The sequence below is a fragment of the Lissotriton vulgaris genome, chromosome 5, assembly GCF_964263255.1.
Source record: "Lissotriton vulgaris chromosome 5, aLisVul1.2, whole genome shotgun sequence".
NCBI classification, from domain to species: domain Eukaryota; kingdom Metazoa; phylum Chordata; class Amphibia; order Caudata; family Salamandridae; genus Lissotriton; species Lissotriton vulgaris.
The window spans coordinates 1,574,007,532-1,574,032,666 of record NC_141693.1 but is presented as its reverse complement, the minus strand read 5'-3'; the positions used below and the strand labels follow the sequence as shown (position 1 = coordinate 1,574,032,666).

The 25,135-nt window shown below is 46.2% G+C and overlaps 1 protein-coding gene across 7 annotated transcripts in view; it reads left to right on the top strand.

The window, feature by feature from the left end:
* The window catches only part of RBM23 (RNA binding motif protein 23), a 532,419-nt gene that overhangs the window by 244,006 nt on the left and 263,278 nt on the right, over positions 1-25,135 (top strand). For all 7 annotated transcript variants that reach the window (XR_015296038.1, XR_015296037.1, XR_015296040.1 and 4 more), the window contains exon 6: positions 1,137-1,196. Coding sequence is in view for 3 of the 7 variants with exons in the window: in XM_086923661.1 (XP_086779787.1) it covers positions 1,137-1,196 (60 nt within the window). In the remaining 4 variants the exon portion in view is untranslated. The remainder of the gene's footprint in view (positions 1-1,136; positions 1,197-25,135) is intronic.

Here is a 25,135-nt window from a genome sequence, read left to right as displayed (position 1 = left end):
GCTTTCCTAGGAAATATTCCTCTTGAAGATATCTGTAAGGCAGCCACATGGACCACCATACACACTTTCACAAAACACTACTGTGTAGATGTGCAAACAAAACAGCAAGCTGCTGAATGCCAGGCTGTCATCAAAACTCTTTTTCAAACTTCTGCAGCTGGCACAGGTAGCCACCGCTAGAGGAGATACTGCTATACAGTCTATGCACAAGATAGGAATTCAGCAGCCCACATGCCTCGAACGGAATATACTACTTACCAGTATGCATCTGTTCTTGGCATGTAGGGCTGCTGACATTCATATCGCCCGCCCTCCTCCCCGGTGCCTGTAGCAGCTGCAGCATTCTCTCTGGCATGGCCATCTCTTACTTTACTATCTCCATCTCTGCAACAATGGCGAAAAACAATCTGAGGATGGAGAGGATGCCCATGCGCACTGTAGTCCAGGGGAGGAGTCCCCTATCTCGTGATACTTCGAAGACTCTTCCAAGACAACAAGTACAATCATCCGGACCCAACACTAGGCGGCGATCTATGCACAAGATATGAATGTCAGCAGCCCTACATGCCAAGAACAGATGCATACTGATAAGTATCATATTCCTTCTTTGGGATTTATTCAAAAGGTGAGTAATCTCTTGATAGAAGGCTATCATAAAAGCAAGTTGCTAATGCTTTTTCTGGCAGAGACTCTAGCCACAGATTCCTCACTGCTGGTCCCATCCTCCTGCTCAGTGATTTTACTCTTTTCTCAATAAGATCCAAAGACTCGGAATCTGCACACTAGTTTCACCTATTTGCTTTTGAAACTCTGCGTCTAGAGGCGCATACAGTCTTGGAAGCAAGAGATGTCAGCGTGCTGGAGTGGCGCCTATATAAGCCCTGCACACCTTTCCTTGAGCGGATCAGCATCCGTGCTGAGCCGCATGGCGCCATAGTCTGTTGTTCAGAGATACTGCTGAAAAGTTTATGGATCCAGCCAGATGCTTGTGGAATGTTCTAAGGGTAAGGAACCTGCGGCTAGGTAGTTTCTACCAGAAAGAGTGTTACCAAAGGCAAGTAATTTGTCTGTTACTCCATAACCATAAATGTCTTCACAATGAGCAAATCTGACTAACCACCTTTCTTTCTTCACAGGCGCCGTCCAACCCCAAGCATCGGTAGGAGCCCTCGGAACTTTGAGAAGAGCCCTGTCAGGTTAGGATAAGCATCCAAATGTATCGCTCCTTTGTCGCTTCACTGTCAACAAATCTCACAGCAACTCATTTCAATTGGCATGCTTCTAATACTGCTTCCTGGTTACTGTGTTTCTAGGTTTTAGGGGCCCAGAATACTATTGTATTCTAGTCGGTAACCAAGCTAATCGCTCAAGTGAGGATACAAAGTCTAGGTTCCCTCTAGGAGGCGGAGAGTGTTAAAAACTCATATATAGTAACTAAATAACACCAAATAACATTAATGTCCAGTCAGTATTTTGTCTTTTATCTTTTGTATTTTAACGACCGTTAACAGTTCAAAAAATGTTATAGTTCAAATGTGTCAGGCCCTAGAATTTATATAAAATTAGCTCTCTGCCCAAAGTTATCCTATTGAGCTGTGTTAAGATGGACTTCAAGCTTTTTTGTTTTTCGATAAGTGCAAAGAATGTGATGCAAAAATTGTGTTGCAAGTCCTTGTAAAGTCAAACCTTGAGTACTAGAATCCTAGAGATGAAGCTCCAGCAGTGACTTTTTTTGTACAGGGGCAAAAAGAGGCATTTGTAAATTGCCAAGTCCACAAATCCACTACTTAAAAAGGGGTTAGTTGCTAGATCTGATTCTTTTCTTTCAGTGGTAAGGCAGGGTCTTGGAAACCATTAATTGCTTATCTTGGTGGTGGAGGTAGATGTTACAGTGGGCTGCCTAAAACCTTTGAGCCTCTATCATAAAACCTGCTGGTAGTGTTAGCGCTTTTCTGGTGATAGTGGTTTACTGGTTGTAATCTATACCAGATACTCTTAAAGGGCCCCCTCCCAAGCAGGACATCCCAGTTCACTCTTACTGTCAATTAAGTCCCAGCTCCATTTGAGCATCAAGTTTCTGCATACAAGACTCCAATTGACAATGATTGAACCTATCCAAAACAAGAACGCGTTCAACTCAAAGTAAGCTTAGTGTACGAGGCCTATGAGCTGTAGATCATATGCTTTAGCATAGATCGCCATCTGGTGTTGGGTCCAGATGTTTGCACTTTGTTCTTGTTCGAAGAAGTCTTGTAGTCACAAGGTAAGTGACTCCTCCTTTCGGTGATAGTGTGCATGGGCATCTACTCCATCCCCAGATAGTTTTTTTTGCCATCAGGTTCGGATGTGTACTGCTGTGCTCCGGTTGGGTACAGTTTTCGGACCACTTCGACGCGCAATCTACTACCCTCAATGGTATTGTTATAGATCACGACCCATCGTTCGACGTGCATAGTCTTACTTCGGAAAACTTCTCACTGGAAACTTTAAAGCAGGCCATCGGGTCAACCTGTGCCGACTGCGTTAGCAGTCGATAGAACGGACTCCATTGAAGCTATATCCCGGATATTGTGCTAAATTTCCACGCACCGTCTTGCACAAAGTGTGTAACCTGTACTTGTCCTCGGAACACGACGAAAAAAGCTGTGACACGTGTCTATCCTTCAGATCGAAAAAGACTCTTTGTGATTGTCAGGCTTGGCGCCACGAAATGCAGCACTAAAGCGCTCCATTCCGGACATCTTCGGAGAAGATTCCGGCATTCAACCTCCAGCTTCGGAGCCAGAGGAAGAGCAGGTATGCGTGTCTGAAGCCGACTCCGACATGGAGAAAGAGGAAGACATCACTGCGGGACAGCGTACCGTAATTACAAATCCCCCAGAGCCCATTCCACACAAGACAAAGGCTCCGATGCCCTGCCCTCCAGCTCTGCTCCGTAACAGAAAGAAAAGCCATTGGGCTCGGGCTCCAGCCAGCCTGCTCTGACGCCGAACCATCACCTCCGGCTTAGAAACATAAGAGCGAGATACCTTCGGGACCAAAGGTTTCACCTGCTATGCCGAAAGGCTCGGAGCCGAAACCCTCCAAGCCCAAAGACTCGGAGCCGAGACATCCCAAGTCCAAAGACTCTGAGCCAAGACCATCCAAAGCCAAAGACTCGGAGCTCAAATCCTCCAAAACCAAGGACAAGCTGTGAGAAAGTGTCTCTATATATACCACAAACCCCAGAGTTATAATTGAGGTTAAAGTCAGGGCTGACCTTTCTCTCAAAAGTGGTAGCTTGGCCGAGCAGTAAGGCAGTACCAGAGGACAGTGTAAAGCATTCAGTCAGCAAAAGGTTTCACACACTCAAGGACTGAACTCCAGGCCAATTGTTTTTATATCAACAGATATAGTTGTTTTATTTTTAGAACCAACAGGTATAAAAATATACTTTTCTCGATATGAGTACTCTCATGTAAATCCTTTGCATAGAGGCAATAAACTTTGTGAACACAGTAGATACAGGGGTTGCAGTAGGCAACACAATTCTAAACACACTATAGCATTGAGCTCAATGGGTTTTCATCCTATAAGTACAGTTGATTACTTTGTTGATTACTTTGGTAGTTCCAGGACTGGATCCTAGGTTCAGTCCTGGGGACTAAGCTGAAACCAATTTAGTAAAATAGTTTTAGTTATTGGAGGGATTTTTCATGAATATAAAGCTGTTTTAAAAGTTCACATTTAAAAACTTTTCAATGAAAATCTGGCAATGTTATCCAATGAGAGAAAATTCAGGTTGCAGGTGAAGTACGATCCCGTTACTTTTGTAATCCAGTACTGGACTCCTGGGTCCAGCACTGGGATTTCAACTTAAAACAGGTAAGTAATAGCGTTTCAGTATTTCGTATGATTTTTCAAAGAATATTTCAAGTTTTCAAAAGTAGACACTGGATTCCTATGGAGAAAATACAGCTTACTAGTAAACCCGGTAAGGATTACTTTTGCGGTTACAGTACTGCTTCTCCCCTGATTTATATGAATATTTTTAGTTTCCAAAACTTCACACTTAGAAGATTTTTTGAGTCAAACCAGTCAATGTTCTCCAATGGCAGGTAAGTGAGTTATCGGTTTCTAGGTGAGTTCTTGGCTGGTGAAGTTAGGGTTCTGGGCATAAACTCAGGGGTCCCCCAGGGTCAGGTAAGTACAGTTGCTTCACCCTCTGCGGCACAAGGGCGGCCGGGTGCAGAGGTAGTTACCCCCCCAATGTTATCCAATGAGGGAAAGGGGGCCTCCAGTTGGTGGCTGCTGGCTAGCAGGCCACGGGGCTGTGGGAGCTAGGCTCCTGGTCACTTGCTCAGGGCAAAGGGGGACGTACGATAGGACAAAGGCAACTAACCCCGCGAATGGCCCTGGGTACTGTAGGGGCACAGGGCTCATACATCTGTGCCCACACCTCTGGCATAGGGCACCAGCTAGAGGGGTGACAGAAGTATGCCAGGGCAGTGGGTGCTGTGGGCATGGCACACAGGGTTGTGTGTCATGTCGACTCTTTGTTCAGTTCTGTACTTAGACACTAAGCTTGCAAAGGTAGTATGTGGGTGTCTGGGTTCAGGGCCTCTGAGGGTGGCACAACAAGTGCTGCAGCCCTCGGGGTTTTTTTCTGGTCACCATGCCCTGGGTACCGAGGGTGTACCATTTACTAGGGCTGACAGGTGGCCAGAGATGCCAATTGGGTTTTAGTTGTAAGACAGTTTTAGCGAAGTAACACAGGCCCTGGGTACCTGGTTGGCAGGAGCCCAGGGCACACTCAGGCAAAGCACATCAACAGTTCAGAAAAAAGTGGGGGCATACAAATGCAAGAAAGATGGCACTTTCTCACACAAGCCCAAACACACTGAGCCGAAATTACCAACACCCAGGAGCTCGGAGCCGAAATCTTCGGTACCAAAATCTCTAAGGAAAAATAAAGACACTTTCCCCAAAGAGCTTCCGTCTAATGAGCCAATGTTCAACCCAAAACTGGAAAAATTGGTTGTAAATCCTAAAACACCACATATTCAAGCAACCATTCCATTCGTTCCATGCAAAAGGTTTCCTGTGCCTGTCGTACAGTCTTTCCCGGTCGTTGTAGAGGTAAGAGGCTATGCCCGGGATGTGGTTGGACACCCGACTATGCTCCGGCGGTGTCACTAGAGAGGGAAGAGGTCAGAACGAAACAGCTCTGCCTACTCCTTAATACCAGATCCGTGTGCAGACATGCCTTGGAGATCTTTGACCTCCTTGTTTCGGAACAACCATTATGTCTGATGTTAACAGAAACGTGGTTGACTGATTCATCCAATCCGAAGATCTTGGCAGCTATTCCACCCGAGTATAATATCTTCCGCCAAGATAGATTGAAGGGGAGGGGAGGGGGGTGGCTCTTGTCGTGAATAGGCGGGCTGTTTGTTCTATCATCCCGACAGAGACGATCATTGGTTCTGAGTCTCTGGCTTTCTCCATCACTTTCGCTCCCCATCAAGCTCTCACAGGGTTGCTGGTCTATAGGCCCTCTGGTCCGACGGGATCTTTTTTTGATGATCTTCATGCAGTGGTGGCAGGGCTAGCTTTGAGGGTGGAGCACTGTGTGTTGGCGGGAGATTTCAACTTCCATATGGATGAGGGCGTGGATCCAGATGTGAATAAGCTATTTGATATTATTGCCCCCCTTGGTTTGGTGCCTTTTCTTTCTGGCCCCAACATGACAAGGGTCACACACTGGATCAGGTCTTCTCCACGGTCCCTCTAGAGGACATAGAGCTGGTTCCGGTGCTTTGGTCCGACCACAAGTTGGCTAGATTCTGCATACGGGGCAGGGAGATTTTGTCCAGCACTGAGCCTAGAGCACAGGAATCTGTTTTCAGAGCACTCCATCGTGTGACTCCTGGGATGCTTGCTCAGGCTTTTCTGGACCAGCCGTGTCCCCTCTTAGGCGACTTGGAGCAGGATGTGGACTCCTTACAGCTGTGGCTGACTGATAGGCTGAACGACTTAGCCCCTGTGTCGGCGCCTCGGGCTACATCTAAGCGGGTCTCTGCTCTGTGGTTCACGGAAGCACTGCTTGCCTCCCGCCGCCAGTGAAAGGTGGCGGAGAGGGTCTGGCGCTCTCAGTATGACCTGACGGCCAGACTTGCTTATAGGTTTGCTATTAAAGCCTATCACCGGGATATCCTCTGCGAGAAAAAGAACTATTTATCGAGGAGGATTGAGGCAGCCTCCAATTCTTGCAAGGAGATCTTCACTGTTGTGAGGGAGTTCATAACTCCTAGATCTAACCTTTCTCAAACTGCTCCCTCTGAGTCTTGGGCCTGTGACCTTGCTAAGTTCTTCACAGACAAGATCAAACTGATCCAGGACTCTTTCCATGGGAGGTCAGATGAAGTTCAGCCCAGTAGTGGGGTAGGGTTAGTTCCATCGCCCACCCCGGACTCTGTCCTGTGTGTCTTTCCGCACATCTCTCCGGCCACATCTCTGGCACTTTTGGCTAATCTTAAATCAGGGTCGCCGTTAGACCCCTGCTCGGCCAAATTTCTGGCGAGGATGGCGGAGGTGGTAAACCCAGTGGTTAATCCACTTTTGAATGGCTCCTTGAGGGAGGGGATGGTCCCGCAAGCTTGGAAGCAGGCTATGGTGATCCCCCTCCTCAAAAAGCCGGGCCTTGACCCCGAGGTGTTGGCCAATCACAGGCCTATCTCGCTCCTTCCAGCGCTGGCAAAAATTATGGAAAAACAGGTACACAGCGTGTTATCTGCTTTTTTGGAGACGAACAATTTGCTGCACCCTTCGCAATCTGGTTTTCGGCCCAATTTAAGCACCGAGACGGCGCTTTTAGAAGTGTCTGAGGCCATCAAGGAGGTTCTGGACTCTGGAGGTAAAGCCATGCTTGTCCTGCTTGATCTGTCGGCGGCTTTTGACACCGTCCCCCATGAGGGGTCCTCACCAGACTCCATGACATCGGTCTGAGGGGGACGGTGTTCAGCTGGTTTACATCTTTCTTAGCGGGCCGTCGACTAACGGTCTGGGTCCCCCCTAGCTCCGCTGAGATGCCGCCATTGGGAGTCGGAGTTCCGCAGGGTTCTGTGTTGAGCCCGACTCTTTTTAACATCTTTATGACCCCTTAGGCGGAGTCTTTTGGGGCCCAGATCGTTTCCTACGCCGATGACACTCAGCTGCTCTTCACGTGTAGGAAAGGGGAGGATTTCAATGGAGAGAGCATTCGGGATTGTCTCGGGCGGTCTTTAATTGTTTCAGCAGAACAGCCTCAAATGCAACTCCGACAAGTCGGAGGTGCTGTTCTTTGGCTGTACCTCTGACCCAGATTGGCAGGCATGGTGGCCGAATGACATGTTTCCTCCAGCTCAGGCATCCCAGGTGGCAAAAAACCTGGGAGTTAAGATTGACAACAATCTGACAATGAGATCTCAGATCCTCGGCCTCATGGGCACATGTTTTGGCATTCTAAGGATGCTACGGAAGTTCCTCCCTTTGCTCACTGAAGAGCATAGGAAGATTACCGTGCAAGCTTTGATTGGCTCCAGATTAGACTATGCCAATGTTCTCTATTTGGGTCTTCCAGATTATCTTGTGCAGCGACTTCAGGTCGTGCAGAATTCTGAGGCGCGTGCCATTTTTGGCCTCCGTAGGCAAGCTAAAGTGTCTGGCCTGTTACAGTCACTCCATTGGCTGCCTATCCGGCAGCGGATAGTTTTTAAGGCGTTGACTCTGGCTCATAAGGCGCTCTTTGGCTTGGGAGCAAAATACCTTCAGCGCAGGCTTGTTTTCTATCCCTCTACCTGAGCTCTGCGGTCGGAGTCTCTGTCTCTTGCTGTGGTCCCCCGGGTTAGGAGGGCCCGGGTTGGGGGGCGCTCCTTTAGTGTGAGGGCGCCCCAGCTTTGGAACACTCTGCCATTGGCCTTACGCAGCACCTCTAATCTGCTGTCCTTTAGGAAAGGCTTAAAAACTTGGCTTTTTACCCTTTAATTATGTTATCTTGCTCTCTGGAAGTTCTTTATCTGCTATGTTTTCCTTTTATGAGCTGCCAACTCAAAGCGCCGGGACACTCCGTTGGAGTAGCCGTGCGCTATATATATATATATATAACATAACATAACATTCCAAAGAAACTGAAGGCTGACTTGCCAGACAACCCCCATGCCCATCCTAAAAAGAAGAATATGGACACTAACCCTTCTCCTCCCTAGAATCTACCCCATTCTCCTTCTCCTAATCTTAACTTGCTCATTACACCTATCAATTCACCTATTAAGTCTATTACACCTGACCCACAGGATGAAGGGGATGGGGACACTGATGCTTGGGATGATTACCACACTGACCCAAATACAGACCATGACCTTCCCCACCTAATGACAACATTGGTTATCTTGAGCTCCTTAGAAGGGCTGCTCATTACCATGGGGTAGAACTTCACAAGGAAACTTTATTTATTTTATTTATTTATTTTGAAAGTTTTATATAGCGTGGACAAGATCTTTGCAGATATCAGAGCGCTTTACACAGAAGGGGTACATGAGGGAGCATAGTCAGACAGATAAATCAAAATCATGTAAATCAACAATACAAGTCATACAAATAGACAACTGGGTCAAACAGGTAGTACAGATCGGTGCTGGGCCTTTAAAAGAGTCCGAAGTAAGGGTTCAGGTGTATTTTGCCATGAGGATAGCTTTTACTTCTTTCTTAAAGAGTGTAGTGGAAGAAATGAGCCTGGTTTCGGGAGGGAGTGAGTTCCAGATCCTGGGTGCCATTCCTGAGAAGGAGCGTTTATCGGTTTTTTCCTTCCGGAATCTACGAGGTTTCAGCAAGAGATTGTTTGTGCCTCTAGTGTTTCTAGCACCGCCAGAGATTGTCAGCTTCTGAGCGAGGTATCCGGGAGAATTCAGGTGTACCGCCTTGTGTGTCATGCAGGCGATTTTCAGGTGTATTCTGGCTTCAAAAGGCAGCCAGTTCAGGGATTTCAGGTCAGGAGAAATATGAGAGTGCTTTTTTGACCCAGTGATGAGTCTCGCTGCAGCGTTTAGAGAAGCTCTTAAGTGTGCAGTAGTAGTTAGGGGGAGTCCGCAGAGGGCGATGCTGCCGTATTCTATTCGAGGGATGACTAGTGCTTGTACTGCGGTTTGGAAGTCTTTGGCTGGGAGGAAAGGTTTAAGTTTCCTCAGGGTATTGATTTGGAAGTTCGCTCCCTTAGTTGCCTTGCTGATATGTTGCTGCATGTTGAGATTGTGTCGAGGGTTATGCCTAAGGATTTTGCTAAATCCACGATGGTAGGTTGGACATTGAGTGCTCTTAGGTGTTTAAGCCAAATTTGGGTGGAAGAGATCTTCGCTGGAGGTGAGATCAGAAGGAACTCTGTTTTCAGAGCGTTGAGTTTGAGATGGTTATCGGCCAGCCAGGATTGGGAGCTTCTGATCGTTGAGTTTAGGAGCAAAATGTCTTTGGGGGATTTAATTTGAGATAAAGTTGGGTGTCATCGGCGTACATGTGAAAGTGTACATTGGATGCCTGTAACAAGGTGGTGAGATGTTCCATAACTAGGTTGAACAGAGTTGAGGATAGGGAGGATCCTTGGGGGACGCCCAGCGTTACAGGTATTGGCGAGGGCAACAGGTTGTTGCTCTTGAATTTCTGCGACCTGTTGTGTAGAAAGGAAGTGAACCATTTGAGAACAGTTCCAGATAAGCCCATTCTTGTGTTTTAGTAGTTCGAGTAAATTCTCATGTTTAACAGTGTCGAATGCTGAAGAGAGATCAAAAAGGATGAGGAGGCAGGTGTCGGTTTGGTCTAGCATTTGAAGTGCGTCGTCAATTATGTGAGTCATAGCAGTATCTGTACTGTGTCCTGCTCGGAAGCCTGATTGATGAGGGTTGAGGAGATCAAACTGTTCAATGTGTTTAGTCAATTGTAATTGTGCACATTTTTCCAGTAGTATGGCGAGAGTGGGGATATTAGTAATGAGACGGTAATTGTTCAGATCAGAGGGGTCGGCTGTAGGTTTCTTTAGTATAGGTGTGACTTGACCAACTTTGAGGGAGTCAGGTATGGTTCCTTGTTGAAGTGAGCTGTTGATAATTTTAGTCCAGCGTGGGAGAAGCAAAGGGGTAAAGTCTTTTACAGCATTGGCAGGGAGGGGGTCTGTGAGGTGATTGGATGGTTTCAGAGTGCTGAGCAGTTTGCCAATTTCTTCTTCAGAGTAGGTGCCAAAGGTTGACCATGTAGCATTGTTTTTTGGTTCAGTGGGTGCTGTGCAGTGGGGTTTGGAGTAGAGGCTTGCGTCAGTGAGGAGATCGCTCTTAATGTTGTCAGTTTTTTGGATAAAGAAAGCGGAGAAGTCTTCGCAGGAGGGAACTTCGCGCGCTGTGCTGAGTGGTTGGGGATGTTCCTTGGATTGTATTCTGATTAGCTCAAACAGTTTTCTCGGACGGTTTTTTGCTTGGTCGAGCTGGAGGCTAAAGAAGTCTAGTTTTGAGCGTTTTATTTTCCTGAAATAGGCGTTTCTCTTTTTCTTCAGCGTTTTTAGGTGCATTGCAGAGGGAGCTGATCTCCAGGTGCGTTCTGCCATTCGCATGTCTCGTCTATCCTCATTAAGACTTCCGTTATACCATGGATTGGAGATTTTAGTAGAGACTCTTTTTAGCTGCATAGGTGCAGTCTCATTGATTATTGAGGTCATAACGTTGAGGTAGTGGTCAGTCAGGGATTGGATTAGCGCCGGTCGGTGGGAGTAGGAGATTGCAGCTGTTAGGAGGCAGAGAGCTTGGGTTGAGTTTTTTCATGTCTCTTTTCCAGACTTTGGGCTTGGAGGATTGAACCGGGTTGGATTTCACTTTTTCATTGATGAAGAATGTGACAATATGATGATCTGACCAGTCACAGGGTTGGATGGACACGAGTTGGATAGGGTCCTCTTTGGAGATGATAAGGTCGAGTATAGAGCCTTTCTCGTGGGTCAGGTTGTTGCATATTTGGGTGAGGTCAAGGGCATTGAGGAAACTTTTAAGACTATTTACCACTGCGTCATTGCGATCGTTCCAGTGGAGGTTGAAGTCGCCAAGGTATATTTGAGTGGGCTGCCGTCCGGAATTGGTTGAAATCAAATCCATGATTTGTTGGGAAAAGGTGAGGTTGTCTCTGGGTGGGTGGTAGATGTTGTGAAGAGAGCATATTGGTTTGCCCTCACTAATAATGTCGAGGCAGATGTATCCACAGGATGATAGGGAGGTGGACTTGCCTTTCATAACGGAGAGGTTGTTCCTGTAGATGCATGCGATGATGTGGTAGTTGGGTGGAACCAGAATGTCCATTATAGGTGACGAGGATTCAGTTAGCCAGGTTTCAGTCAGAATGATTAGGTCAAGGTCCAACATTAGGAGGAGATCAGCGATGGCGGCGGAGTGTTTCGAGGCCGATCTGCAGGTGAGGAGAGTGCATTTGAGACTGGGTGTGTTGAGGGTGGTAGAAGGTTCTAGAGAGAGAGGGACTTTTCTAAGGTTATTGGGGACGGAGGTTCTGCTGTTTAGTGTGGGGGTTCTAAGGGGATTTGGGTGTATCGTGGGAATGGTGAGGTGTGTGGTGGCTGTGTGATTTTGGGGTGCTGGGTCGTATGAGCGGAGGAGAATGAGTGTGTCGAGGTCCAAGAGAGGGTTGCAGGGGCGACGAGGGCGGTTGTTGCGATTGCTAACGGGGATTGAAGTCCAGTGTGGGGAGTGTTGGGTGAGAGAGCCAACCGGAAGGGAAGGTGACATGTTGGGAGGGGTGGTGGAGGTGGGTGAGGGGTGTATGGTGTGTGTGGAGAGTAGTTCTTTGAGGATGTGTATGTCTCCCTTTATCTGGATGAGGGTGGCCATAATCTTGTCCAATGTGGGGTAGGTGTTGGGGGTGGGGATGGAAGTTAAAGATGAATGATTGACCAGGGAATTGGCGTGCAGGTGGGGGCGTGGGCTGATGTTGGTACAGGGGTCCGTTGTGTTAGTGTGCGAGATGGTGTAAGGGAGGAGAGATGGTTTGGGCGGGAGGGGTGTGGATGAGGTAGGGAGGAGGTTGGTGGTATGAATGATGGCATTGGTGGTGGGCGAAGAGATCAAGGTGTAGGATGGGTGTATGTTAGTGGAGATGAGGGTGCGGGAAGGGTAGTGGGGGCTGAGAGTGGGTGGGGAAATGGGATTGGAGATGGTCCTGTTGTGGGGAGGGGGAGTTAAATTAAGAGAGGAGGTGTGTTCAGCGTAGTTAGTTAGGGGGAAGTGGGGACTGAGAATGGGGGGGGATAAAGGGTGGGATTTGTCGTTGTGTGCGTCGTCCTGGTGCAGAGCTGGGTTAGATGTGTTGTCGGTGAGCGCTGTGATGTCAGGGGTGAGCGGAGTGTTAATGTCGGCTGTGATGTCATGGGAGGGAGGAGTGTTAATGGTATGTGTGGAGGTCCGAGGGCCGGTCATGGGGGGTGGGGGTGCGAGTGGTGTTTGAGTGGGAAAGATCAGTGTCTGTGTTAGAAGCGTGAGTGATCCCTGCCTGATGCTGAACTGGGATAGAAGGGTTCTCGGTGGGAGCTGAGAGGTCAGGGGTGGTAGGTGCGTCTCTGAATGACGAGTGTATAGTAGCTACCTGGTGCTGAGCTAGGTTGTGGGTGGTTGGGGCTGGGAAGTCAGGGGTGGTGGGACTGGGGGCAATATGAGTGTCGGTCCGCTGATTGGAGAGGTGCTCTATGAAAGTGGGGAACAGGTTGTCTAGTAGTTCCAGGTTCCTGTCTGTGGATTGAGATAGGACCAGCCCATTATTGTAAATAGTGATGGTGGCTCTACCTGGGAAGCGTTGGGATGGTGTGATGGAGAGTGTTAGGCCATGCGCGGATTTCCTGGTGGTGGAGACGCTTTTCTCCATTGAGCTCTGCGTGTGGTGTGGAAGATGTCAGTGTTCAGGGATCCATTGACCGGTGAGAAGTAGGTGTCGGCAAAGGGGGTTTCAGGGTGGGACCTAAGGAAGTTGTGTTTAAAGCGACCTAAGGAAGTTGTGTTTAGAAGAGGATTTTCTTTTTGAGACACGTTCTTCCTCCCAAAGAACAACTCCTACCTTGCCAATGCTGAAAGTTATGCTAAAACATACAGACTAGGTCTTGAAGGATCCCATAAGGGCTAGAATTATCACTCCTAGAGTAGATAAAAAATACAAACCCGCTCCTACCGATCCTATTTATATTAAAGGACAGCTACCCTTAGACTCTCTTGTTGTCTCTAACGCACGGAAGAGATCTAACTTCCTAACCACAGGAGACACCCCTCCATCTGACAAGGAGTTCAAGCTTATTGATGCCTCAGGCAAAAGAATAGCTTTGCAGGCTGCAAATAACTGGCTCATTGTTAATGCCCATCACTGCTAGCCTATTATGACAGGGCTCACTATGATGAGCTAGAAAAACTAATACAACACCTGCCTGACCAATACAAATCTAAAACTAACGACCTTATACAGGAGGGTAAGCTTATAACTAACCCCTCCATTAAATGTGCACTGGACGCAGCAGACACAGCATCTCATGTGTATTATTATGCAGGCACGCTTTGCTCAGGATCTCTGAATTTAAGCCAGAGGTGCAAACCTCCATCCTTAACCAGCCCTTTGATAAAGAGCATCTTTTCGGCCCAGCGGTTGATACCATGCTGGAAAAGATGAAGAAGAACACGGAGATCGCAAAGTCGATGGGGGCTTTACAGTTACCGACCAGTAGAGGCCCCTTTCGCCGCTCATTTTACAGGGGCGGTTTAAAAGCTATGTCCACTGACCATGCCTCCTCCTCTTACAAGGGCAACAATCAATCCCCCTAGCCCAGAGGATATTCTAGAGGAGGTTTAAGAGGGAACAATAATAGAAGACGAGGAAGAGGTAATTCCACAAGCTCTTCCCCCGCACACAATGACTTTCCTCCACTAGCCTCCGATCATCCCACTCCTGTTTGGGGTCGTCTCTCTCAATTCTTTCCTGTCTGGAATTCATTCACCTTAGACAAGTGGGTACTACAAATTATCTAACATGGTTACTGTCTCGAGCTTACAAATACTCCACCAAATATTCCTCAAAGAGCACATGCAATGTCACCGGAACATCGCACTCTCTTAAAGCAAGAAGTTTTATCTCTGTTACAAAAACATGCCATAGAACCTGTTCCGTTAATACATCAAGGGACCAGGGTATACTCCATGTATTTTTTAATTCCCAAAAAGGACGGTTCTCTCAGGCCTATACTAGACCTCATACAGCTGAATCTCTACATAGTCTGACCACTTCCACATGGTCACAGTCCAGAAGGTACTCCCACTACTTCAGCAAGGCGACTTTCTATCCACTCTGCACAACTTGAGGTTCACCGTAAACCTCACCAAGTCTCACCTCCAACCATCCAACATGCAAGTGTATCTAGGAGCCACAATAGACACTCGCAAAGCTCTAGTGTACCCCAACCCAGTCAGGATTCGCAAAATGCAAGCTCTAATTTGACAGTTTCAGCCTCAACACTCACTACCAGCCAGTGTGTTCATGCAACTAATCGAAATGATTGCTTCTTGCATCTTAATCGTTCCATACAATATGCAAGACTTCAAATACGTCCCCTACAAGAATGCTTAGCACATCAATGGAACCAGGTTCAAGGTTAGTTATTAGATCTGTGTTGATAGATGGCCGTACTCCTCACTCTCTGCAGTGGTGAAACATGCAAAACCTTTCCAAGGGACGACCATTTCTCGATCCTGTTCCACAGATAGTGATAACAGCAGATGCATCCCTCACTTGTTGGGGAGCACATATGGGAAAACATCCCATTCAGGGCATGTGACTCTACGACAAAAACAACTCCACATAAGCTATCTAGAACTGCTAGCAATTTTTCTAGCATTGAAACCCTTTCAACTTCATCTAGTAGGCAAAGCTGTCCTGGTTCACACAGACAACATGATAGCCATGTACTACATACAAAAACGGGGGGGACACACCCTCTACAGCTGCACAGTTAGCACAGAGCATCTGGAGATGGGCCATACCTCAAAAGATATATCTCCTTGCAGAACATCTTCAAGGAGTACACAACCAAGTTGCTTATCTGCTCAGTCGTCAACGGCAGCAGATACACGTTTGGGAACTTCACCCTCAAGTTCTCCTCCCGTTCTTCCAAAAATGGGGCTTCCCAGACATAAACCTGTTCGCCACCCACCTAAACGCAAAATGCTCAAACTTCGCGTCCAGACATCCACACCCATTGTCCAAAGGCAATGTACTATGGATGAATTGGTCAGGGATATTTGCTTACGCTTTTCCACCTCTCCCACTCATTCCTTTAGTGGTTCGGAAACTCAAACAACACTCCCTGATGCTGATCCTACTTGCTCCCACATGGGCCCGACAACACTGTTGGAACTATGAGTAGTTCCCCACCAAAAATACACCTCTCCCCCAAATTCCTTCGTCCGAACCATGGAGAGATCAGACATCCAGATCCCAATCAGCTCAACCTTGCGATTTGGCACCTGAAATCCTAGAGTTTGGCTACCTTGATCTTCTGCCAGACTGTATGAATAATATCAAAGAGGCTAGACGCCCTACCATAAGAACATGCTATGCAGTAAAGTGGAAGAGATTTGTTGTTTATTGTAACAATAATCAGATCAATCCACTAGATGCTTCAATACAAAACATCATTTGTTATTTATTACACCTGCAACGTTCTAACTTAGCGTATACATCCAGGTCGGCATGCTGCATCATAGTTGCTTACAGGTTTGGACTTAATATTGTGATAGTCCACCATCTTAAAGTATAAACAATGCCTTGTAGGACTGTATTGCTCACTAAACTGTCTCTGTAGAAACCCTTGAGGTCTGATCCATAAGTAGACCGATTACACAACTGTCTCAACTTGCTCTGTATCATTCGTGCTAGTATGCTCTTTGCATAAACTCCTTTTTTGCTGCATGAATCCTTTTCTGGATTCACATTCTGTGCATTTATTCTACAATCTAGTGGTTGGGTCCGTAATCGTGTGTTGTCCTCCTGTTTTTGCACTTACAATCCCAGTCTTCAGAACCAGAACACAGCAAGGGGCAAAGGTCAGGTGAGTACCAAAACTGCGCCACCAGCAACACAGGGGAGGCTGGGTGCAAAGGTCAAACTCTGAGTTAGGCCTAATGCTTTACAATAGAGACTGGGGGGTGGGGGGTGCCTGGAGCCACACTTTTTGCAGGTAAGTAAGTCAGTTGCGGGGTCTAAGCTTTGGGGGTTAAGTTAAGCAAAGGGGAGGGCCACAAAGCAGCACCAAATATACACCACCAGCGGCACAGGGGTAGCGGGGTGCAATTTCGAGGTCGGGCACCCAATGCGATTCAATGGGATTCTTCATTTGGCATTCAGGCTGTAGGGGTGGTACCAGAGGTTTCAGGAGGGAGATAAATGACAGCAGAGCTCATCAGAGATGTAGGGGATTGTGGGGGCACCGTCGGTTCAGCTGACAAAGGCCCAGGGGCTACGGGTGCAAGAGTGCCTTTCGACGTCTGAGTCTTCTTACCAGGTTGAGGGGAGCCTCTGGATTCACTCTGCAGGTGCCGCCGTGGAGATCAGGAGAGGTCAGCGAATGCTGGACATGAGCTCCGGATCGCTGGGGAGACTTCACTGCACAGGTGAGCCTCTCGGGCCGGGGGCTTCTGTTGGAGAGGGGACAGGAGGTGCAGATCCACCTGGATACAGGGTCCTTGTAGCTTGTTTATTTTTGGACAGGTCCGCTGTCCACGGGAGATTGAAGTCTTTTTCGAAAGCAGCAATCATCCCATATAGAGGAAGGTAGAGGATTGTGCCCTCACAATTGTTAACACAAAGTTTTAACGTGCTTAAGTTTTATTTCATGTTTCAGCTGTATACAAGGACAGCCGACACGTGTTTCGCCCAAGGGGCCTATTTAGGCCGTGGGCTTTTTCAATGCTGAAAGGGTCAAGAGGGGGAAAGGTAAGGATGTGTAAGGAGGACAGTGTCCCATTTGGGAAGTAAAAAATGGGAAAGAAGAATGATAAGGTGGAAAAAGTGGAGTCATGGGGAACATAGCAGAGTGGCAAAGCAGAGAGAAGAATTCGAATAAGGTATCAGTGAAAGGGAAGAATAAAGTTGTGGACAGAAGTTGGGAGTGAAAAAAGGGTAAAGCGTTAGAGAAGGAAAAGAAAAGTGGGACTTGAGGAGGAGTTATGAGGAGAGGAAAGGGAGGGAAAAGGATAAGGATAAATTAGTGTATGTTCAAGCGAAAATTGGGTGGACACAGTGAGCTAACGATAAGTAAAAAAAAAAACAAGTAAGAAAAGGTACAAAACCTACATAAAAGTTACATGACTACACTATTAACAAGCAATTGAAAATGAAGTATTTGAAATCAGGAATTGGTATAGGAAAGGACACCCACATGAAATACATGATTAGCATATGTAGCAGTAATATACGAAAATAAATATTAATTACATTTATGAATATTCATTCATCTAGAATGAATAGGTGGGTCCAAGAAACATTAATACACAAAAGAAATGCTGTTAGAGCAATTTAAGACATCAAACTGATAAAGCTGAACGTTCAAAATAGCCCATTACGAAAGTTTTTATCATGCAAACACATATGTGTAATAACCATAATCCTTGTTGGCTCAGGTTCACCATTGAACAATTTGGGACTATAACTTTTCACCATGTCCGTTTTTTGCTGCAGAGATGCCACGCTTGTCATCCATTTCCTCACGAGTGGTGATTTCATTTGGGAATTATTGTGGGTCCTTCATACATTCTTGTTTCTATCATCCCTCCCTCTTACTACCTATCCACACAGATTGTGTGGTTAATGACCTGTGCCCTCGTTTTGGATCGATTTCCACAACTCACATGATAAGTATTGTTTTTAATATCTGGCTTTATGCTCTGTACTTAATGTTGTTTTGAGTGGTTCACATTACCATTAACCATTTACTTTAGTCTACAGCCCCTGATCAGATACTATCCTCTTTCATCCTGCTCTTTGACCCTCCGGCCACTTCTTTTCCCCTTTCACTATCACGAAGAGCGCTATTCCAGTAACTCTTCAGTGTCCTCTGCACCGCCCTTACGTCAGATTGACTAATGAGTCTGACATCACACCCTGATTTAGACTTTATCTGAGGATGGGCATTGCGACTCTGTTTGCTTATGGACCGCAGAGACTCTGACAACTGCCTCCATTTGGTAAGACATGACCTTTAGACTGTGTTCCCGTAAGTCGCAGACTTTTCCTTTTACCGCTTGCACATTAACGCGCACTTTAACCATTTACCTTTACGGGTTCGTCTTATTAATTTAGTCACTGCTCACTTTCTAATCGTTTACTTCAGCACGCACGTTTCAGACCTTTTAAAGCCTCCTTAGTTTTGTGCATATTTCTCTTCACGTGTCCGTCTTTTTAATTTAGTCACCGCTCACTTTCTAATCGTTTACTTTCACACATACGTTCCAGACCTGTTAAAGCCTCCTTAGTTTTGTGCATATTTCTCTCCTGATTTAACCCTGATACTAACCATTATGCGGTCCCTTTGCTCTCCAATTTACCTGGCTTGACGATTCACCTACTACCTCTGGGCCTCATCTGAGAGTTTTCTCTTGACCCTTCAGTTACTTGGAATCACTAACAGCGCTTCCCGCGAGTAACTCAATGATCGCCACCCATCCTTTGCTCTCTTCCCTTATTACCCATATTCACTGCGTTTCTCATATGCAATGAGCTTTATCAGTAATTGCACATCATTTTTATATCTAGAATTACAAATCTGACCGGACGGAACATTTGATTTTGGTAAGCCCCAATGACATTTATCCTAACTATATTCACGTCATTTATGCTTCACTGTGTCTTAAATTCTTCTTTTCAACTGCCACACTGCTTTTGACATATAACCTAGTACATATTTTCATACAGCAGATTCCGTGAGCTGTTTCCACGACTAGGCCACTAATTGAATTATCATGTAACATGTCCTTTTACTTTGCAACTCTGTCATAATAAGGTGCCCACAACATTCTTAAATGATAAAAACTTTTGTAATGGGCTATTTTGAACGTTCAGCTTTATCAGTTTGATGTTCTAAATTGCTCTAATGGCATTTATTTTGTGTATTAATGTTTCTTGGGCCCACCTATTCATTCTAGATGATGCAATATTAAGAAATGCAATTAATATTTATATTCGTATATTACTGCTACATATGCTAATCCTGTATTTCATGTGGGTGTCCTTCCCTATGCCAATTCCTAATTTCAAATGCTTCATTTTCAATTGCTTGTTAATAGTGTAGTCATGTAACTTTTATGTATGTTTTGTCCCTTTACGTACTTGTTTTTTTTAACTTATCGTTAGCTCACTGTGTCCACCCAATTTTCGCTTGAACATACACTAATTTATCCTTTTCCTTTTCCCTCCCTTTCCTCTCCTCCTAACTCCTCCTCACGCCCCACTTTTCTTTCCCTTCTCTAACGCTTTACCCCTCCCAACTTCTATCCACAACTTTATTCTTCCCTTTCACTGATACCTTATTCGAATTCTTCTCTCTGCTTTGCCACTCTGCTATGTTTCCCATGACTCCACTTTTTCCACCTTATCATTCTTCTTTCCCATTCTTTACTTCCCAAATGGGACACTGTCCTTCTTACACATCGTTACCTTTCCCCTTCTTGACCCGTTCAGCCTTGAAAAAGCCCACGGCCTAAATAGGCCCCTTGGGCGAAATACGGGTCGGCTGTCCTTCTATACAGATGAAACATGAAATAAAACTTAAGCACGTTAAAACTTTCAAAAAACGCCTGCATTTTCTTATGAACCTGTGTTGACAATTGTGAGGGCACAATCCTCTATCTTCCTCTATATTTACCTTCATAATGCCTCTTGGGTGAAGCCTTTCGCGAGGAATGTGCCACAACAAACTTGGGCCATGACAATTGTAGCACTGTGACCCAGAAACCTCCACCCAAACAATTATTCTTAGCAATCCTCCCATAGTTTCCAGAGGTTGCTGGCTGCAAACCAAGTCAGAGGTTCGCAGAAATTGGAGACAGGCCAGTAGGGCTAGGGCTAAGGCAGTTGTTTCAGTCTCTTCACCCCATCCCCCTCCCCCCCCCCCCCTCCCCCCCCCCTCCCCAATCCCCTCCTCCAAAAGGTAGGTAGAAGTAAAAGTAGATCATACCTTACTCTCTATTTGTAGTAGTAAGGCTTTATCAGAGGGTAGTGTTAAGCAATTATTGCACACACTCGACAGGAAATTATGTCACACATTCGCTGAACTCAGACCAATTTTGTTTTTTTGAAAATATTATTTAGTTATAGTTTTTCTAGAACTAAGCCAAGCCTGGAATAGGTAAGTATAATAATACTTTGAATTATTTATGCTGTAAATTACAGTTGGATGCAGGTTAAATGCAGTTTGTTGATTTACAGGTAAGCCAACTACTTTTCAGTTACTTTGTACGTTACTTCTTGGATTAATTCTTAAGTTACTTTTTCCACTCAGTGTGATATGCCTACATATCACTCTGGTGATATACACAAGGGGGTTCACCCAATATCAGTCGCTGGGACCTGGGTAGTTATAGTACTGAGAGAAGGGGTCCCAGCAAGGGGAAAACATAGATTAAAACACCAATATTGAAAAACTAAATATGCACTTAATTTACATACATTGTTGTTTAATCACAGGTGATAACGTGATGGGAAGTGTAGGTAAGAATCAGTGACATAAAACAGGGCTAAACAGCCTTACTATATTGTATAAATTGAAGTCAAAATACAAACAAAACAGAAGAAGATCAATCAAATAAATCAAATTCTAACAAAAATCATGCTCCACTTGGTACATTAAATGTTAAATATTTGGGAAGGTGGAGCTGATGACAAAAACAAAAGCTGTCGACGTTTCGACCCCTTTTAGAAATGGCAGGTATTGTTAAATTCCTTGCGGCGGGGTCTTCATCAGGACGGGGGATTGGGGCGGGCACCTGATCAATAGATAACGTGTGCACTTTTTAATATATTATAACAAACCAATTGTAATGAATGTAATGAAAATACACACAAAAGGACCACGACATACCCAGTCAGTCGTGATTTCAAGGTAGAGGTAGATGGATAGTACTCTCGCAGTGAGGAAACAGTGTCCTATAACCAAAACATTACTATTGATGATTCTGACTACAGGAGACAGTTATGTAATACATTGGCCATAAGGTGGACGAATAACACCATATTCACAACAATTTGGGAATTTTAACAAGAGTAAGTGGTCCCACTCTTACTATTATGGCCAATGTATTACATAACTCTCTACCTTGAAATCACGACTGACTGGGTATGTCGCGGTCCTTTTGTGTGTATTTTCATTACATTCATTACAATTGGTCTGTAGAATTGGATTTATTTGATTGATCTTCTTCTGTTTTGTTTGCATTTTGACTTCAATTTATACAATATAGTAAGGCTGTTTTTATGTCACTGATTCTTACCTACACTTCCCATCACGTTATCACCTCCTTCCCTTCCCTGGGGCACTTATTAAATGTTCTGTATAAATGCTAATTGCTGCTATTTTATACGCATCTACATTGTGATTAAACAACAATGTATGTAAATTAAGTGCATATTTAGTTTTTCAATATTGGTGTTTTAATCTATGTTTTCCTCTTGCTGGGACCCCTTCTCTCAGTACATATCACTCTGGGGCATTTCCTAGACAAAAGGTAAGTCATTCAGTTTTTATACATTTTCAGTTTCTTAGGGTTTTCATACAAACCAGCTCCACACGTAGAAGATTTTTCACAAGAACCCAGTCAAAGCAGTCATATGGGAGAAAACAGTATAATCTGTTCACAGGTAAGTATTCAGTCTTGAGAGTTCGTTTCCTAAGGTTAGAAGCAGGGGTGCCCCAGGGTCAAGGATGCACGGTCAAAGCCCCCTCAGCAGCACTAGGGTTGCAGAGTGCCGAGGCCCAGTGTTATCCAATGGGGGATAGGGGCCCTACGATTTGTGGCTGCTCTCGAGCAGGCCATAAGGTTGCGGGAGCAAAGATCCTGGTGTTAGGCTAAGGGCAAAGGGGTATGTGATTTAGCACACAAGCTGCACCCACAGCGGCACAGTAGTGGCGGGGTGCTGATTTTCCATCTGGTGCCCTGTTGATTTCAATGGGGATTCTCCGGTTGCAACAAACACTGCAGACTCCGGGACAAAGATCTACGAGAAGCGACCAGCGCTCGGAGAGGTAAGTTGGGATGCCGCAACACTGTTGGTTGGGCCACCCAAAGCTGTGGGGCGTCGGTGTAGGGGTGTCTTTTGCGGTCTGATTTCTCCTACCGGTCGCGGTCGTATCCTCCAGAAAGGGTCGGCAGGCATTGGTTGGAGACTTGAGGCAAGTAGGGGATCACCGGTCCTAGGTCAAGATCGCCAGGGGGGACTTGCCTGTGGTGTTGGACCACTCAAACTGGTGCTGTGGGTGTCTGGTGCAAGCCCTCCGCATTCTTGGGGGCTCCTGGCTGTAGGATACACCGGGATTTCGCTGTAGTTGGTCGAGGTCGGGACAGGCTGGTAGTGCTGGGGCCAAGTCAGTTGGTGTCCTCCTACTCTTCTTCTTCAGTACTACGTTTTGGGGCGTTTTAGGTGGGTACAGGTCAGAGCCAATGAGTCCCTTCCTTGGGGTGGGTACGCCCCCTATTATGCCACTCTCCAGTGGGAGGAGGGCATCAGCCTCACTCTGGTTGGTTGGGGCCCCCATCTGCAGGTTGGCGGGGACTTTGAGTTGTGCTTCACCTCGCCTCCCATACCTGAGGGCTGGGGGTTGGCAAAAGGTGGGCACACCTCTCCTCCTAACTTGGATTTCCCGCCGATTCTCCTGCCCAAAGTAGGGACCAGAACCTGTGGGGGCCAGTTGCTGGGAGAAGCAAATGGCTGTGCACGCTCACAAAGGCGGCAAGCCTTTGAATCTTCTCCTTCGTGGACCGTGCCCATCCTGGTGGAGGAGGCTTGGCACTTCGTCCCAAGATGTGCTTTGTTTTAGGACCCAGAGAGCTGGAGGCTCTCGACCGAGGGATCCAGAAACCTGTCGCTGGTGGCAGCAGTTGGCAAGCAGCCAGTCAGCCAGGACACTAGATTTAGGTTGTTTTTCAGGGAGCATCTCTAAGAAGCCCTCTGAGTGCATTGTTCATTAAATCCCACACTGGCATGTGTGGGTTTAATGGGCTGAGAAGTTTGATACCAAACTTCCCAATTTACAGTAAAGCCATTATGGTGCTGTCGAGTTTGTAATGACAAACACCCAGTCCATATACTCTTTATGGCATTACTACACTTACAATGACTAAGAATGGACTTAGACACTGTAGGGGCACAGAGCTCATGCACCTGTACCCTCCCCACTGGTATAGTGCACCCATCTAGAGGGATGGCTTACCTATGCCATGGCAGTAGATTGTAGGCATGGCATTCAGGGATGTGTGCCATGTCAACTCTTCACTTTGTTCTACACCAAAACACGCAGCTTGCAATGGCAGAACCCAGGGCACACTCAAAGTACATCAGCAGTTTGGCAAAAAGTGTGGGCAACAATGTGAAAAGAGACCATTTTCTTACACAATCCCACCCCCCACCCCACCCAACGAAAGAGGATAATACTAACCTTTCCCTAGAGAGTCTTAATTGTCTAAGTGGAAGATCTGGAAAGTCCATCTGCATTGGCATAGGCAGTCCCAGATCTTTGTTCCAGTATAATGTCCAATCCCTGTAGGGAGATGGACCACCACAAAAGATTAGGATTTTCACCTTTGATTTGCATTAGCCATTTGAGAGGTCTGTGGTCCGTTTGAACTAGGAAGTGAGAACCACACAAGAATGGTCTCCGCTTTTTCAGGGACCAAAACACAGCAAAGGCATCCCTCTCAATGGCACTCCAACGCTGCTCCCTTGGAGTAGTCTCCTGCTTATAAAAGCAACAGGTTGGTCTTGGCCTTCATCATTGATCTGGGATACGACCGCTCCTATCCATAGCTCAGAGGCATCAGTTTGCACAATGAACTGCTTGGTATAGTCTGGAGCTTTGAGAATTGGTGCTGAGCACATTACCTCTTTCAGGGTGTCAAAAGCCTTTTGACAGCTAACTGTCCAGTTTACCTTTTGGGGCATGTTCTTGTAGGTGAGTTTTACAAGGGACTTGCATGTGGCCGAAGAGTTGACAATTGGGTTTTGCAACTGTACAGCTTTGAGAAAGAACACAGGCCCTGGGTACCTTGTTGGCAGGAACCCAGGGCACACTCAAAGTACATCAACATTAGGCAAAAGGTAGGGGGGTAACCATTCAAAAAGTAGCACTTTCCTACAGGAGTGGGTCCAAATACTGTAGGGGCATATCTGCTCCTGCAGATAGGCACTCACCTGTGTTATTGTGCACCTTGCCGTAGGGGGCTAGAGTGGTGACTTATCTATACCTTCAGGCAATATTTTCTGGCATGACACCGAGGCAGGGTGCCATGTAGACTTCTTTGTTTTTTAGCTCAAGCTGCAAGGGCAGTGGTATGGTCACAGTGAGGGGGGTACCAGGGGACCCTCTTCCACTCCCTGGCCTTAGGTACTCAGGGTACCATTTACTAGGGACACACAGGGGGCAGATGTACCAATTGGGAATCGGTTATGGGGAAGCACAGGGAGCCTGGTTGGCAGAGACCCTGTGCACTACAATTGAAACCACAGCAAAACCAGGCAAAAAGTGGGCGGCGAAACATGCAAAAACTTTCTCAGACATACTCAAAAAGAAATCCAAGACCAATTTAGAAAACAAACAGATTTTTATATAATTTTATACACCAAGATCATTGGGATCAGGTACGTACTTTTGGAGATAAGATTTTTACAGTAAAAAGCTTAAATAGTGGTTTTGAGATGAGATCCTCACACGTGGTAATGTTATCCTATGGAAGAAACATACACTGCATTGAAACACTTGCAAACTGTTTTCAGGTTTCCTCTCCTGAAACTTATGAGCTTGGGGGCCAAAAGTCCATCAACCACCAGCAGTTCGGTATTACCT